Here is an 18172-nt window from a genome sequence, read left to right on the forward strand (position 1 = left end):
CCAACGCACTGTCTGTTAATATTTGTTCCCTGTCTCTACCATATCACTATATATCTCTCTCCATATGTCCCCAGTGGGCCAAAAAGTAGGGGTCTCCAGAGGTTGCAAGTCCACACTTAAAAGGGGGAAATACTTACCTCAGTCTCAAGAACTTACCTCATGAAGTCTTCTCTATGAAGTCTTCAGTCAGCTTTAGTTACCTGCATCACGCCGGGCTACCATGTGCGAGCGAGGCGAGCAGGGAGATAGGGGAACCCGGACCCATGAGATACAACCCCAGGCGCTGACCGTTGGCGAGAGGGGGTGAACAGCGCATATACGCAATGTCTGTGCCCCCTTACCTTACTCACAATGGGGAAACAGTGAGCCGCAGTTCCTGAGTCCCCACCTGAAAACAGGAAAAAGAAAACGGAATAAAAAACTAACACATTCCCAAACTAGGAAAATAAACTTAAGACCTGGTCTGGAGAGAACTCCAGATCGCATCTATCTCCTTAGACACTAAGCTTAAAATTGATTAGCTCAGGGCCTGGAGGCGGGTATATCCTGCTGGGAGGAGACGACTTTCTTGTTGCCATAGTGTCACACCTCCTAGAGACAGCAGCATACACCCACGGTCTGTGTCCCCCAATGGAGCCGAAAGAGAAAGCATATTTTTGGTAACTTTTTATACCATTAAAAAAAAAAAAATGAATAAAAAGCGATCAAAAAGTCGAATCAAAACAAAAATGGTAACGATAAATGATCACGGTAAAAAAAATGAGCCCTCATACAACCACATATGCGGAAAAATAAAAAATGTATAGGAGTCAGAAGAAGACATTTTTAAACGGATTAATTATCGTGCATGTAGTAATGATTTTTTCCAGTAGTAAGATAAAATCAAACCTATATAAGTAGCGTATCATTTTAATCATATGGACCTACCGAATAAAGATGAGGTGTCATTTTTACCAAAAAATGCACTGCGTAGAAATGGAAGCCCCCAAAAGTTTTGTCGCACAATGATTTATTTTTTGGGGGTTTTGCCGTAGATTTTTGGGTAAAATTACTGATGTCATTACAAAGTAGAATTGGTAGTGCAAAAATCATATGGATTTTTAGGTGGGATTTTTAAAAGGTAAGGAGGAAAAAACGAAAACGCAAAAAAAACTGAAAAACGCTGTCCTTAAAGGGTTAATAAATCAGACAAAGTGAAAGTCAGACGATATTTAAAATCAAGATTGGTCCATTTAAAAATTGCAACTGGCCCCTTAACAACATTACCTGTGCATTCTTTTGGTAGGACAAATTGGTTGGTGCTGTGGTGCCCAGTTGTGTTACTGTGCTATAAATTACAGGTGGTAGAAATGGATTGGATGAACTAGGGGGGAAAAACTAGGAGTTAGTGACCAACAAAGAATTGGGGAGGGAGTATAACTAGTACCCAAAATTGCTGCTTTTATTGCGAGGAGGCCATGGGACCGATTTACAAATATTTGGGGTTTGGGTCACTGACGCACCTGAAGCTGCTGTAGAGGTTATAGGCATTGCTGGTGCTGGAGAAGACATTCATAATGACCATATTAGTAAGGACCTGGCAGGCAGTCACGTTGTTGTATTCCTGAGAACATAAACAAACAGATAATAGGGGAGATCTCAGCAAACACTGGAGCCACAGTGGTTACCACATTAGTTGAATTATTCAGTGTACTGATATTTGTATATCTTAACTAAAGCCCCCAAAGCCTGTGCAGTGTTCAGAATTATTCAAGACCCCTGCCTACCATTTATTATAGCAGATTTATTAGAGCTGTTTAATATTGGTGAGGACTGTTTAACCCCTTAAAGCGTTACTGTTATTTAATATTACCTTTTATAGTACTTTAACCCCTTGCCCCAGAATGTCATCTTTAAACGGCACGGCAGGGGTATGAAGCGAGCTCAGGAGCTGAGCCAGCATTATACCTGCTTGGTCCCAGCTGCTATCAGCAGATGGGACCCGTGGCTAATGCCGGACATACATCTACCACAGTAGTGCACCCATATTCCTGTATTGTATTCTAATTGTTACACATCCACACCGTTTATCTGGTGTAGGATTCTATTGTGGCACTTGTAGTCCGCTGCAGGCATCCTCCATTGTATGCATTTTTATGCTGGGGATCGCCCTTAGCAACGGACTACAAGGGCAGGATCTGCTCCCCCAGTATAAATGCACAACCGCATTTGGGGTTGAGCACCTCCAGCCATTTGAGACCACGTGTTTTGTTGTTTGTTAATGCCGGACATAGCTGATCAGGCCGATGTCTGGTATTAACCCTTTAGATATTGCGATCAAAGTTTTTTCCGGTCCTGATAGCAGCCGAGACCCATTGTCTATGAAGCAAGCTTTACTCTGGCACTCACTTCATAGATGCACCAGGGTACAGCAACGTATATAAATGTCTGGTGTACTCAAGTGGTTAAGAAATTATTTCCACTTCACCTCCTTACATAGTTACACAGTTAGTATGGTCGAAAAAAGACATATGTGCTTCAAGTTCAACCAACTGAAAGGAAGGGGTAATTTGTAAGATGTCATTTTTTTTCTCTTCCACAGAGCCATACATGGGCTTGTTTTATGCAAGATGTTTAACTTTTAGAGGCGACTTTTACTATATAATGTATTTAGAAACCAACAAAAAAAAGATTGTTTACTCTGGTAAAAATGTATAAGATTAGAAATTTATATAGTTTTTTCTATGTTTTATAAATAAAAATATTAAAATTGCTTTGCCATAATCTGACCCCTAAAACATATTTTTTTCTAAGGAGTTGCGTGGATATTATTTTGGGGCACATACAGCAATGCCAATAAGTATTTTTTATATAGATTAGTTTTGTTTTTTAATATAAAAAATAGGTGAAATTGCTATGTTTCTTTTATAATGTTGATTTGATCTGGGTGCATGTATGCCTTTACCTGTACGCTGTACTGTCAGTTTTATAGATAAAAATATAGATAAAAAATAGGAAACGTTTTTTTTAATATGTATTTATAAATTTTTTTAATCTTTGCTTCCCTTTTTTACTTACACAGTCAAAATGTCACGCTGAAAAATTCACATGAAAATCAGCCCAAAATCCAACATGAAGATATAAAGCTGATTTTGATAAGGTTTTCGAGCAGGTTTTTAAGATAAAACTATGCATTTTTGAAGCCGAAATTGGTATGACCGCCACGTCAAAAACCTGGGGGGTGGGGGGTATAGCTGTGGGCCCTCTCAATATTTATAAGCAGACATTCTCAGTAGAAGCATGACGGATGTTGCTGAGGGGTTAATATTAATGACAACTAGTAGGGATGTCAGATGATCCTGTTAATATAAAAAATTCTGGATTACTGATATATTACATTGTAAACACTTACCTTACAAACAGCATAACTGGCGTAGAGGTACAGAGATTCCCATAGTGTCACTGATGTAAAGTCCTGAAGATAAACAATCACAGTTTATTTAACACAAGTTATCCTATAAGGCTAGGTTCACATTGTCGTTCGCATCTGGCCTGTTAAGGGTCTGATTGGCTTTTTTTTTGGTGTTGAGCCAATTGGACCCTGAAACAGGTCTGATGCAAATGGCTACTGCCAGGTTCACTTGCATGGGGTCCATTGGTGATCAAGTAATATTACTGGAGTTTAGCGGAGAAAATTGTGCTTCCAGTTTGAACGAGGCATAAGCTGCAACTTATTTTATGATTTTTGGTCTCTCCGTAAAGGCACTATACAGATCTTTGAAACTTAAAGGGGTTCTCCAATTTAATTAAAAAAACAAACTGCTGCCTGCTAGGGCTAGAAAATAATAAACTACACAGTACCCACTCGCCCCGGTTTAGTGCTAACACTGTGATCCACCACAGTCCCTCTGTTTACTTAGTGCAGATTCACACTTCACACAAGCATTCCACTTGTGGTATACAGAAGAAAACTGACCTACTGGAATGGTGCTTTCAGGTGCTCTGGTGGGCTGGAAAAGGTGGATACAGCCTAGGAGAGTCTTCTAGGACTGTATCCACCTTTTCCAGACCACTGGAGCACGTGAAAGTTGAACTAATTTACGGAGGCTAAATAAAGTCAGTGATCGCCGAGCCACGAGATTCCTGACGAATCGAATCACTGTAACTTCGCTTATCTCTAATCACAACGTATACCATAACTTCATGGGATCATTCATTTCAATGTGCTGAACATAGTTTATACTGCCTAAAATACTTTGTGTGAACATAGCCTAAGAGTGACAACATTAGTCATATTTGTAAGATTACACTGGTTATATTTGTGGGACCCACACTCTAAAATCAGACGGGAAAAAAAATATACAAAAAACAATATTAGCTTACAAATGTGCCGAAGGTACCGTATTTATCGGGGTATACCACGCACCGGCCTATAACACGCACCCTCATTTTACCAAGGATATTTGGGTAAAAAAAGTTTTTTACCCAAATATCCATGGTAAAATGAGGGTGCGTGTGTGTGCTTGTATACCCCGATATACCCCCAGGAAAGGCAGGGGGAGAGAGGCCGTCGCTGCCCGCTTCTCTCCCCCTGCCTTTCCTGGGGTCTAGAGCGCTGCTGTCGGCCCTTTTCACCCCCTGGTTATCGGCGCCGCTGCCCGTTCTGTCCCCCTGACTATCGGTGCCGGCGCCGATAGCCAGGGGGAGAGAAGCGGCGCCGACAGCCAGGGGGAGAGAAGGGGCAGCGGCACCCATTGCCGGCGCCGCTGCCTCGTTGCCTCCCCCCATCCCCGGTGGCATAATTACCTGAGTCGGGTCCGCGCTGCTGCAGGCCTCCGTCGTGCGTCACCAGCGTCGTTGCTATGCACGGCGCGGCGCACTGACGTCATGCGCCGCGCCGTTCAGCGCATAGCAACGACGCCGGGGACGCACGACGGAGGCCTGCAGCAGCGCGGACCCGACTCAGGTAATTATGCCACCGGGGATGGGGGGAGGCAACGGGGCAGCGGCGCCGGCAATGGGTGCCGCTGCCCCTTCTCTCCCCTGGCTGTCGGCGCCGCTTCTCTCCCCCTGGCTATCGGCACCGGCACCGATAGTCAGGGGGACAGAACGGGCAGCGGCGCCGATAACCAGGGGGTGAGAAGGGCCGACAGCAGCGCTCTAGACCCCAGGAAAGGCAGGGGGAGAGAAGCGGGCAGCGACGGCCTCTCTCCCCCTGCCTTTCCTGGGGGTGTATCGGCGTATAACACGCACACAGACTTTAGGCTAAAAATTTTAGCCTAAAAAGTGCGTGTTATACGCCGATAAATACGGTAGTTACCTTTAGGCTATGTTCACAATCGATATGTTGGGCCGTTTATTCAGTCATAAAGGGCTGGGGGGGGGGGGGGAAATAGACCAAAAGCAAAAAAGAGAGGAGGAAAAGAAAAACCAATGAACTAGTCAGTCCGAAAAAATGCAAATATTGAAAATTTTACAAAGATTCTCAGATGTTTTTCATGTAGAACTATAGTTATACAGTTTGAATACCATGTTATAAACAGATTATTTATTAAAAAAAAAGAACACATTCCATACTCCATTTTTTTTTCAATTTTTTCAGGGAAAAATGGCTTTGAAAAAAACAAACAATAGGAAAAGACAGTTTTCTTCCCAATTTTACCTTTTCAATCCAGGCCTTCCCATCTCTAGCCCTACCAGGCAGTTGTTAGGCATTTAAAGGGGTACTCTGCCGCTAAACATGTTATCCCCTATCCCTCACGATCTCTGTGCAGCACCCGGCGTTCTGGGTGAATGATCCTTTGGATAAGGTATAAGATGTCTAGCGATGGAGTACTCCTTCAGCTAAGTCGCAGAACCCCCTTTAAGTTTATTTGTTGTATAATGAAAGTTCTGCCTTTGTGTTTAAGGCCTCATCATTTCAATCTACCTACTTGTTCACAGTCAACAGGAACATACACTTTTTTATATTCAAAGATGAATAAACCATTTTTTTTTTTCTTAGTTTGGAACAATGTATAAGTGTAAACCAGTGGTTCTCAACGTTCCCAATGCCGCAACCCTTTAACCCCTTGAGGACCACAGGTTTTTTAATTTTTGCACTTCCGTATATTTTCCACCTCCCCTTCTAAAAATCAGAACACTTTCAATTTTGCATCTACAGCCCCATATGAGGGCTTGTTTTTTGCGCCGCCAATTGTACTTTGCAATTACATCAATCATTTCACCACCAGTTTTACGGCGAAACCAGAAAAAAAATATTTGTGGAGCAAAATTGGAAAAATATGCTATTTTGTAACTTTTAGGGGCTTCTGATTCTACGCAGTTTTCAGCAAAAATGACACCATATCTTTATTCTGTAGGTCCATACGGTTAAAAGGATGCCCAATTTATGTTGGTTTTATTTTACTATAAAAAAAAAATTCTAACTACATGCACCAAAATTAGTTTGTTTAAAAAGGAGATTTTTTAACACTTACCGTAAAATCTCTTTCTCGAAGGATCCATTGGGGGACACAGACAGTGGGTGTATCTTGCTGTCTCTAGGAGGTGTGACACTAAGGTGATAAAAAAAAAAAGTCAGCTCCTCCCAGCAGGATACACCCGCCTTCAGGCTCTGAGCTAGTCAGTTTAAGTTCCAGAGCAATAGGAGACCAATAGGTCAAGGAAAAACCTAAAACTGTCTGAGAACCAGAAGAAAAAAACATAACTGAACACACCCTCGGACAGAGAACGAAGGAAAAAAAAACAAAAAGGGCGGGAGCTGTGTCCCCCAATGGATCCTTCGAGAAAGAGACTTTATGGTAAGTGTTAAAAAATCTCCTTTTCTCTATCGGCTCCATTGGGGGACACAGACAGTGGGACGTACCAAAGCCGTCCCTTGGGTGGGCAGATAAGTAATCAGGCAGACGGCTGATCCACTGCCGCCTGCAACACCTTACGCCCCAGGGTAGCATCAGCCGATGCGAAAGTATGAACCCGGTAAAACCTCGAGAAAGTGTGCAAAGACGACCAGGTAGCCGCCTTGCAAATCTGCGAGGCCGAGGCTCTATTCTGGAGAGCCCAGGATGCCCCAACAGAACGTGTGGAATGAGCCACAACCCTGAAAGTAGGATTCTTCCCCTTACAGCGATAGGCTTCCGAAATGGCAGACCGAATCCACCTAGAAATGGTGACCTTGGAAGCAGGTTGTCCCTTGCGACGAAGAAGTGATGGAGAGATAAGACCGAACAGCCCGAACCACGTCCAGCTTGTGCAGTAAGCACTCCCTAGGATGAGAAGGAGCCGGGCAAAATGACGGGAGGACAATATCCTCATTGAGATGAAAGGCTGAGACCACCTTAGATAAAAAAGAAGGGTCTGGCCGGAAAACAACCTTGTCCTGGTGGATCACCAGAAATGGAGAACGGCAGGAAAGGGCTGCCAATTCAGACACCCTCCGGATGGAGGTGATAGCCACCAGAAACGCCACTTTCCAAGAAAGGAGGCGGAGAGACACCTCTCTAAGGGGCTCAAAGGGTGCACCCTGGAGGGCACTCAGAACCAAATTAAAGTTCCAAGGAGGAGAGGGAGACCGATAAGGAGGAACAGCTCACGCCACTCCTTGCAGGAAGGTCCGGACATGAGGATTAGAAGCCCGGCTTCTTCTGCTGGAAAAGAACAGTATGGGCCGAAACCTGACCCTTAAGGGAACTGAGAGACAACCCCAGAAAGGAGAGAAGACAGGGAACAGAGAAGGTCACCAGGGAGAAGTCCTGTACTTCACACCAACGAAAATAAGACCTCCAAGTACGGAGGTAAATCCTTGCAGAGGAGGGCTTACGAGCCTTGAGCATGGTGCGAATGACTTGGGAAGAGAACACGCGGGTGCCCTAAACACCGCGGTCTCAACCGCCACGCCGTCAAATGCAGCAACTGTAAATTGGGGTGGCAAAGAGGACCCTGGGAGAGCAGGTCCGGACGGAGCGGAAGGCACAGTGGAGTGTTGTCCAGGAGCCTGACTACGTCGGCGTACCATGACCTTCGGGGCCAATCTGGAGCTACCAGAATGGCGGGGACACTCTCTGCCTTGAGCTTCCTCAGCACCCTGGGAAGAAGCGGAAGAGGAGGGAACAGATAGGGTAGGGCAAACCGTGCCCAAGGAATCACTAGGGCGTCCACGGCCAGAGCCTGAGGGTCCCGGGACTTGGACACAAACGGAAGGATCTTCCGATTGTGCCGGGACGCGAAGAGGTCCACGTCCGGAAAGCCCCAGAGGTCGCAAAGTTGCACGAAGACCTCTGGAGTTAGAGACCACTCGCCGGGGTCGGGTGAGGACCGACTGAGGAAGTCCGCTTCCCAGTTGAGCACCCCCGGGATGTGAATCGCCGAAATGGCCGGAACCTTGCTCTCCGCCCAGGAGAGAATCTTGGTCACCTCGGCCATGGCTGCCGAGCGCCACCCTGACGATTTATGTACGCCACGGCCGTGGAATTGTCTGACTGAACGCGGAAAGGACGGGACTGAAGATGGGACTCCCAATGAAGAAGACAAAGAAGAATCGCCCGTAATTCCAATATGTTTATAGGAAGAAGGGTCTCCTGGGGAGACCAGAGTCCTTGAACCGTCCAATCCCTGAACACGCCGCCCCAGCCCGAGAGGCTGGCATCCGTTGTAACAACCTGCCAGTGAAGGGGAAGAAACGACCGCCCTAGAAGAAGAAGGGGGGAGTGGAGCCACCAGAGCAGAGACTGATGGACCCTGAGAGGGAGAACAATCTGACGATCGAGGGACAGAGGAGACCTGTTCCACCGAGAGAGAATCGCCAGTTGAAGGGGGCGGTAATGAAACTGGGCAAAAGGTACGGCCTCCATAGTTGCCACCATCCGACCCAGGACTTCCATACAAGTGCGGATGGAAACTGATACCTGGGTCCGAAGGGAGCGGACCCCCGACCAGAGCGCTAGACGTTTGTCCGGCGGAAGACGAATTTGGGCAGAGGCCATGTGGAAGTGAAGTCCCAGAAAGGTTAGAGACTGGGTAGGATGGAGGACTGACTTGTCCTGGTTGACCCGAAGCGAGTCAGAGTGTGGAGAGTGACGTCCAGATTCTCCAGAGTCTGAGCCCTGGTTGGAGCCTTGATGAGAAGGTCGTCCAGATAGGGTATCACAGAGATTCCCCTCGACCGTAACAGGCCCATCACCGGTGCAAGGACCTTTGTAAAGACCCGAGGAGCCGTGGCTAGACCGAAGGGGAGGGCTACAAATTGAAAGTGCCCCTCCGGGACCGCAAAGCGGAGGTATCGATGATGGCCTGGAAATATTGGCACATGGAGGTAGGCATCCTTGATGTCCACCGATGAAAGGAACTCCCCTTGCTCCAGGGACGCCACCACCGAACAGAGAGATTCCATTCGGAAGTGGCGGATGAGAAGATGATGGTTGAGACGCTTGAGGTCCAAAATTGGACGCACAGAACCGTCCTTCTTGGGGACCACAAAAAGATTTGAATAGAAACCCCGAAACCGTTCCCCTGGAGGAACAGGAACAATAACCCCCTGGAGAAGCAGAGACTGGAGAGCCGCTCGAAACTGCTTCGCCAGAGGAGGAGACCGGGGGGCCCGGGATCGAAAAAAAGCGATCCCTCGGAAGGGATGCAAATTCGATCCGGTAACCGTTGGACACCACGTCCCTGACCCAAGAGTCTTGAATTTGGGAGGTACAAATGTCTCGAAAAAGCTGACAGCCGCATATAAGGCGATGTGTACGAAGTATCACCAATACACGCACACATAAGTGAAGTGGCGGGAATAAGGCACTGTGGATGTAGTCGCACCAAGCACACACACATAAGTGAAGTGCCCCATATAAGATGTCCCTTCAGGTGCCATTGCTCCCCCAAAAATAAAGTGCAGCCCCTGTAAGCTAGCCCCAAAATCTGAAGGTGGGCCAAAAACAGGGGTTCTCCAGAGGATGCGAGTCCGTACCTATGGAGAAAAAAGGGGAAAGTACTTACCTAATGGAGTCTTCAGAGAAGTCTTCAGTCAGCTTTAGTTACCTGCATCACGCCTGGCTGCTATGTGCAAGCGAGGCGAGCAGGGAAATAGGGGGACCCGGACCCATGAGGTACCACCCAAGCGCTGACCGTTGGCAAGGGGGGGTTAACAGCGCATATACGCAATGTCTGTGCCCCCTTACTCGCAATGGGGAAACGGGGAACCGCAGTCCCTGAGTCCTCACCTGAAAACAGAAAAGAAAAGGAATAAAAAACTAACACGTCCCTATACTAGGAAAACAAAAAATCAGAAGACCTGGTCTGGAGCAATCCAGACCACATCCACCTCCTTCAGACACTAAGCTTAAACTGAGTAGCTCAGAGCCTGAAGGCGGGTGTATCCTGCTGGGAGGAGCTGACTTTTTTTTATCACCATCTAACCACCATTTATCACCATTTATTTTCATCACTATCACCATAGTGTCACACCTCCTAGAGACAGCAAGATACACCCACAACTTTTTTATTTTTCAATATACGGGGCGGTATGAAGGCTCATTTTTTGCACCGTGATCTGAAGTTTTTATCAGTACCATTTTTGTTTTGATGGGACTATTTGATCGCTTTTAATAAATTTTTAAGGGTATACAAAGTGACCATAAATACGCAATTTTGGCCTTTGGAATTTTTTTACGTGTACGCCATTGACCGTGCGGTTTAATTAACATATTTTTATAGTCGGACATTTACGCATGCGGCGATACCACATATGTTTATTTATATATATATATATATATATATATGTGTGTGTGTATATATATTTTTTTTATTTTTATGGGAAAAGGGGGGTGCTTCAAACTTTTATTACTGAAGAGGTTAAATCACATTTATGAATTTTTTTTTATATATTTTTTTTTTTACACTTTTTTTAGTCCCCATAGTCCCCTATTACATGCAATACTTAGATTGCATACACTGAACAATGTTAGGCCATAGAATAGCATTGATCGGTGTTATCTGCGCTTGATTGCTCAAGCCTGGATCTCAGCCTTGGAGCAATGGAGCGACCATCGGACGGCGAGAAGGAAGGCAAGCACCCTCCCCGCTGTCCTCTCAGCTGTTCGGGACACCAGGATTTCACCGTGGTGGTCCCGAACAGCTCCCCTGAGTTATCCGGCAGTGTTTTCTCTCGTTAAAGATGCTGCAATCAACTTTGATCACAGTGTCTAAACGGTTAATACTGGACATCAGCCGATCAGCGATATCCGGTATTAGCCAAGGGTCCTGGATGCTGATAGCAACTGGGACCTGCTGGGTATGAAGCTTCACATAACAGGAGCCGGCCACGGACGTTAATATACGTCCATGGTCATTAAGGGGTTAAATACAGTTCTGCATGTTTTGCTGCTACTTCATAACTGTAATTTTGCTACTGTTATATGAAGCCGTAGGTAGCCGTTCCCCCACATTAGGTATAGGCAGCAGCAGTTCACCCACATTAGGTATAGGTAGCAGAGTTCCCCCACAGTAGGTATAGGCAGCAGAATTCCCCCACAGTAGGTATAGGCAGCAGAGTTCCCCAACAGTAGGTGTAGGCAGCAGAGTTCCCCCACATAAGGCATAGGCGGTAGAATCATTGCAGGTGCCGATGAGTGATGTCATTGGTGCCTGCACTGCGCAGCAGGTGGAGATCTACTCTCTGTGTAGGCCCCAAATACAGCTCACACATAGAGGAGGCGTGAGTCGTGCATACAGCAGAAAGCAGCGCTGTCTGCATGGGGATCCGGGACAAGTGTCCTGGATCCTCCGTGGCAGCGGCGGGCCCTTTACCCGGCCGAGCCCTCGGACCACGTCCGAACGGACTGGCCGTTCAGTCCACCCCTGCTGGAATTGGATAAAGGAGCAGTGTCTCAGTTCCTAAGACTGTCGGAAATATGTGTTTTATGACGGTCGTAAGCGACCCCTGTGAAAGGGACCCCCAGGTTGAGAACTGCTGGTGTAGACAAAACATCAGAACCTTCTCTGCTTGTACACAGTACCTGTGATAGTGAAGTCATTTTTTACAGTAAATAAATAGAAATGAATAGATGTAATGTGATATTACATATTCAGGATAATTTTGTTTTACAAATTGCATCTGAAATAGTGAAACATCCTTATTGATAATTGTTCTGGGTAGAAATTACCTGTTTGGGGATGGGAAGACAGAGTCCTCCAGCCTGAAGAGAGATGAATGAAGAGTCAATATACAGAAGTCACAGATAGTATAGACCTGGACATTATATAATGATAATACTTCATTCATGTTACCTCATTGCTGGCAGAGCAGCTGCAGGTACTGCTGTAGGTTGGGGGACACAGTTCACACCTGGTGGAAAGCCAAGGTGATACACATCAGTACATTGTAAGAACAAGCAATGAGTAGACTGTGTCAATAGGGGGATGAGTACATCATAAGGCTGGGTTCACAGTGAGTTTTTGCTGTATACAAAAGTGTAGTCAACTACGCCAACTGTGCATGGGAAAGAAAATGTATACATAGCAATCTAAGTCTAAGATAAACGGATGGCATACAGCATCTGTTTTTAGCATCCGTTAACCTATAACTTTTTTCCTTTTCAAGTATATAAAAATGATTTGCTGAATGGAAGCAAAAATACAGTGTGAACTCACCCTAATACGGGTGATCAGTAAAAACTAACATCAGGTGTCTCCTGAACATGTGCTGGGGCTGGTTGATATAGGATGTGACATTCTTATGGCTAATCACTTACTGGTCTCCAGCTGTGTTTGGCCTTGTCCCTCCCGTACATAAGACACATTTGTAAGTATTGTTTATTAAGTTTTCCACTAAAAAAAAAAAAAAAAAAAAAAAACATATATAAGTTGAGAAATCTCCTGGAGTCAGTTGCCGAAATACCATACACAATCATACTTGTGCAGCAGCATGACCGGAGGTTGGTCATGCACAAAACCTCCCAGAATACCCTGCAACTTGTTGTTACCTGTAGCGTCATTGTTGTCACAGGTGCATTTGCTGCTATCACATGTCAGGCAGGTTCTCTGGTCCAAGGACACAATTTCATTCTACAAAGAGAAAGGATACAGAAGGAAACTCACCAAAAGTTATTGGACATTTTATGCTCAATAGTAGAGCTGTGCTCTTCTACCATGTTCTAAGGGGAACCTGTCATTAGGTTCATGCTGCCTGAACTAAATGTCGCAGAAAATGATTAGGGGTGGGTTGTCGTTTTTCTGGGTGGAATTTAGGTATATTTGGTATAAGTAAATTTATTTTAGGCTGTGTAGTTTATGATGGATTGTAATAATCTTCTTTTATAATAATACATTAATACATTGGTATAAGTGTAAAAAAAAATGTAGCAGAAAACACTGACCCTTAAAGGGGTACTGTGGCCCTAAGACATCTTATCCCCTATCCAAAGAAACATACACAATTTTAACCAACGTATATTACACATATACATATAAGGGTATTATCCACATTGTATAAAACTTTTTTGCTAATGAATCAACTTTTTTGCGGATGAATCATACTGCGCTCAGCCAATCACCAGCTGCAGCGAAGTCAGACTCGGCCGGCGATAGGCTGAGCGGCAGTGTGAAAACGCTTCAGGACACAAAATCCTTCACTACACCGGCACCTGCTGCCGGGGCGGAAAACGTCACACTGCCGCTCAGCCTATCGCCGGCCGATTTGGGACTTCACTGCGTCAGGTGATTGGCTGAGCGCAGTAACACTCTCCGACCACCAGCAACCAGGAAGTGGATCACGGCTGAGGCCGGAGCCGGTTACCGAAGGCCCTGGGGAGCGAAGGAAGGTATGTACATCTTTATTTATTTTTGCTGCCGGCAGTATGGGCGACAATTTTTATTTTCTGGTGTTCTCCTTTAACCTCTTAACCCCTTAAGGACAATGGACGTACTCCTACGCCCCCGTTTCCGAGTCCTTAAGGACCGAGGACGTAGGAGTACGTCCTGTCCTTTCCCGGCCCCCCGCCGCTAGCCGGAGGGGAGCCGGTGCCCGATGCCTGCTGAAATCGTTCAGCAGGCATCGCGGCATATCGCCCAGGGGGGTCATTATGCCCCCCCATGTCGGCGATGGCCGCAGATCGCTGGACAATTCAGTCCAGCGATCTGCGGCGATTCCGGGTCAATCGGGTCTCCAGTGACCCGGTGACCCGGAATTACTGGCTGATCGGGGCCGTCAGAGACGGCCCCGAACAGCCAGAGCCTGCAGGGGTGAGGTGGCACTGGTGCCACCTCACGATCGCCCTGATTCGTCGGCCGGATTACCGGCCGACGAATCAGGGCGCCTGCTGCGGGTGTCACTCCCGCACCCGCTCCGCCCCTCTTCCGGAGGACGTGAGCGGGTGCGGGACGTGCACCCCTGGTGCTGGGGACCCCGATCCCCGGCGTTAATGTTGGGATCGGGGCCCCAGGAGCGACGACGGCGGCGGCAGCGGGACTGACCTGTGCGGCGATCAAGCAGCAGCAGGAGGTGAGTGACAGCCTCCTGCTGTTGCTTAGCAACAGCTCCCAGCATGCAAAAAGGGCATGCTGGGAGCTGTAGTTATGCAACAGGAGGAGGCAGACCACCACAACTCCCAGCATGCACTTATGGGCATGCTGGGACTTATGGTTTTGCAACAGCTGGAGGCACATTCTTTCTATGGAAAAATGTACCTTCAGCTGTTGTGTAACTACAACTCTCAGCTTGCACAAACAGCTTAAGTGCATGCTGGGAGTTGTAGTGGTGCATCTGGTGGTTGCATAACTACAACTCCCAGCATGCCCGTTGGCTGTCGGTGACTGCTGAGAGTTGTAGTTTTGCAACAGCTGAAGGCACACTGAGTTAAGTAGCAAACCAGTGTGTCTCCAGCTGTTGCATAACTACAATCGCCAGCATCCCCAGCCAAAGTAGTATGCCTCCCGCTGTTGCATAACTACAACACCCAGCATGCCCTTCCGCTGTCCGTACATGCTGGGGGTTGTAGCTTTTGCAACAGCTGAAGGCACACTGGTTGCAAAACTACAACCTGTGTGTCTCCAGCTGTTGCAAAACTACAACTCCCAGCATGCACTGATAGACCGTACATGCTGGGAGTTGTAGTTTTGCAACAGCTGGATGTTCCCCCCCCCCCAATGTGAATGTACAGGGTACACTCACATGGGCGGAGGATTACAGTAAGTATCCGGCTGCAAGTTTGAGCTGCAGCAAATTTTCTGCTGCAGCTCAAGCTGCCAGCGAGAAACTACTGTGAACCCCCCGCCCGTGCGACTGTACCCTAAAAACACTACACTACCACACAATAAAATAAAAAGTAAAAAAACACTACATATACACATACCCCTACAATAAAAATGAAAAACGTCTGGTACGCCACCGTTTCCAAAACGGAGCCTCCAGCTGTTGCAAAACTACAACTCCCAACATGCACTGATAGACCGTACATGCTGGGAGTTGTAGTTTTGCAACAGCTGGATGTCCCCCCCCCCCCCCCCCCCAATGTGAATGTACAGGGTACACTCACATGGGCGAAGGATTACAGTAAGTATCCGGCTGCAAGTTTGAGCTGAGGCAAATTTTCTGCCGCTGCTCAAACTGCCAGCGAGAAACTACTGTGAACCCCCCGCCCGTGCGACTGTACCCTAAAAACACTACACTACACTACCACAAAAAATAAAATAAAAAGTAAAAAACACTACATATACACATACCCCTACACAGCCCCCCTCCCCTCCCCAATAAAAATGAAAAACGTCTGGTACGCCACTGTTTCCAAAACGGAGCCTCCAGCTGTTGCAAAACAACTACTCCCAGTATTACCAGATAGCCACTGACTGTCCAGGCATGCTGGGACTTTTACAACAGCTGGAGGCACCCTATTTGGGAATCACTGGCGTAGAATACCCCTATGTCCACCCCTATGCAATCCCTAATTTAGGCCTCAAATGCGCATGGCGCTCTCACTTTGGAGCCCTGTCGTATTTCAAGGCAACAGTTTAGGGTCACATATGGGGTATCGCCGTACTCGGGAGAAATTGTGTTACAAATTATGGGGGGTATTTTCTGCTATTACCCTTTTTAAAAATCTAAAATTTTTGGGAAACCAACATTTTAGGTAAAAATTTTTTTTTTTTTTTTTACATATGCAAAAGTTGTGAATCACCTGTGGGGTATTAAGGTTCACATTACCCCTTGTTACGTTCCCCGAGGGGTCTAGTTTCCAAAATGGTATGCCATGTGTTTTTTTTTGCTGTCCTGGCACCATAGGGGCTTCCTAAATGCGGCATGCCCCCAGAGCAAAATTTGCTTTCAAAAAGCCAAATGTGACTCCTTCTCTTCTGAGACCTGTAGTGCGCCAGCAGAGCACTTCTCACCCCCATATGGGGTGTTTTCTGAAGCGGGAGAAATTGGGCTTCAAATTTTGGGGGGTATTTTCTGCTATTACCCTTTTTAAAAATGTAAAAATTTTGGGAAACCAAGCATTTTAGGTAAGAATTTTTTTTTTTTTTAACAGATGCAAAAGTCGTGAAACACCTGTAGGGTATTAAGGTTCACTTTACCCCTTTTTACGTTCCCCGAGGGGTCTGGTTTCCAAAATGGTATGCCATGTGGGTTTTTTTTGCGGTTCTGGCACCATAGGGGCTTCCTAAATGCGGCATGCCCCCAGAGCAAAATTTGCTTTCAAAAAGCCAAATGTGACTCCTTCTCTTCTGAGACCTGTAGTGCGCCAGCAGAGCACTTTTCACCCCCATATGGGGTGTTTTCTGAATCGGGAGAAATTGGGCTTCAAATTTTGGGGGGTATTTTCTGCTATTATCCTTTTTAAAAATGTAACATTTTTGGGAAACCAAGCATTTTAGGTAAAACATTTTTTTTTATTTTTTACATATGCAAAAGTCGTGAATCACCTGTGGGGTATTAAGGTTCACTTTACCCCTTGTTATGTTCCCCGAGGGGTCTAGTTTCCAAAATGGTATGCCATGTGTTTTTTTTTTGCTGTCCTGGCACCATAGGGGCTTCCTAAAGGTGACATGCCCCCCAAAAACCATTTGTCGCTCCTTCCCTTCTGAGCCCTCTACTGCGCCCGCTGAACAATTAACATAGACATATGAGGTATGTGCTTACTCGAGAGAAATTGGGCTACAAATACAAGTAAAAATTTTCTCCTTTTTACCCCTTGCAAAAATTCAAAAATTGGGTTTACAAGAACATGCGAGTGTAAAAAATGAAGATTGTGAATTTTCTCCTTCACTTTTCTGCTATTCCTGTGAAACGCCTAAAGGGTTAATACACTTATTGAATGTCATTTTGAATACTTTGGGGGGTGTAGTTTTTATAATGGGGTCATTTATGGGGTATTTCTAATATGAAGACCCTTCAAATCCACTTCAAACCTGAACTGGTCCATGAAAAATAGGGAGTTTGAAAATTTTGTGAAAAATTTCCAAATTGCTGCTGAACTTTGAAGCCCTCTGGTGTCTTCCAAAAGTAAAAACTCATAAATTTTATGATGCAAACATAAAGTAGACATATTGTATATGTGAACCCAAAAATGTTTTATTTTGAATATCCATTTTCCTTACAATCAGAGAGCTTCAAAGTTAGAAAAATGCAAAATTTTCATTTTTTTCATCAAATTTTGGGATTTTTCACCAAGAAAGGATGCAAGTTACCATAAAATTTTACCACTAAGTTAAAGTAGAATATGTCACGAAAAAAAAAATCTCGGAATCAGAATGATAACTAAAAGCATTCCAGAGTTATTAATGTTTAAAGTGACAGTGGTCAGAATTGCAAAAAACGCTCTGGTCCTTAAGGTGTAAAATGGCCTGGTCCTTAAGGGGTTAAGGACGCAGGGCATATGGATACGCCCTGCATCCCGAGTCCTTAACCTCTTAAGGACCCATGACGTATGCATACGTCATGAGTCCCGGTCCTGCGATATAACGCGGGGTCACACGGTGACCCCGCATCATATCGCGGCGGGCCCGGCGTCATAGTGAAGCCGGGACCCGCCTCTAATAGCGCGCGGCACTGATCGCTGTGCCGCGCGCTATTAACCCTTTAGCCGCGCGCTCAAAGCTGAGCCGCGCGGCTAAAAACGAAAGTAAAAGTGCCCGGCTAGCTCAGGGAGCTGTTCGGGATCGCCGCGGTATAATCGCGGCATCCCGAACAGCTGTAGCACAGGAG

General features: G+C 46.1%; 1 protein-coding gene across 5 annotated transcripts in view; it reads right to left on the reverse strand.

The window, feature by feature from the left end:
• Window positions 1-18172, reverse strand: part of LOC130276328 (meckelin-like) — an 85495-nt gene that overhangs the window by 58224 nt on the left and 9099 nt on the right. For all 5 annotated transcript variants that reach the window (XR_008845086.1, XM_056525528.1, XM_056525526.1 and 2 more), the window contains exons 3-9: window positions 12957-13038; window positions 12726-12801; window positions 12262-12319; window positions 12138-12170; window positions 3392-3454; window positions 1503-1603; window positions 1267-1363 (exon numbers count right to left, since the gene is read on the reverse strand). Coding sequence is in view for 4 of the 5 variants with exons in the window: in XM_056525528.1 (XP_056381503.1) it covers window positions 1267-1363; window positions 1503-1603; window positions 3392-3454; window positions 12138-12170; window positions 12262-12319; window positions 12726-12801; window positions 12957-13038 (510 nt within the window). In the remaining variant the exon portion in view is untranslated. The remainder of the gene's footprint in view (window positions 1-1266; window positions 1364-1502; window positions 1604-3391; window positions 3455-12137; window positions 12171-12261; window positions 12320-12725; window positions 12802-12956; window positions 13039-18172) is intronic.

Source organism: Hyla sarda, chromosome 6, assembly GCF_029499605.1.
Source record: "Hyla sarda isolate aHylSar1 chromosome 6, aHylSar1.hap1, whole genome shotgun sequence".
In the NCBI taxonomy this organism is placed as follows: Eukaryota; Metazoa; Chordata; class Amphibia; order Anura; family Hylidae; genus Hyla; species Hyla sarda.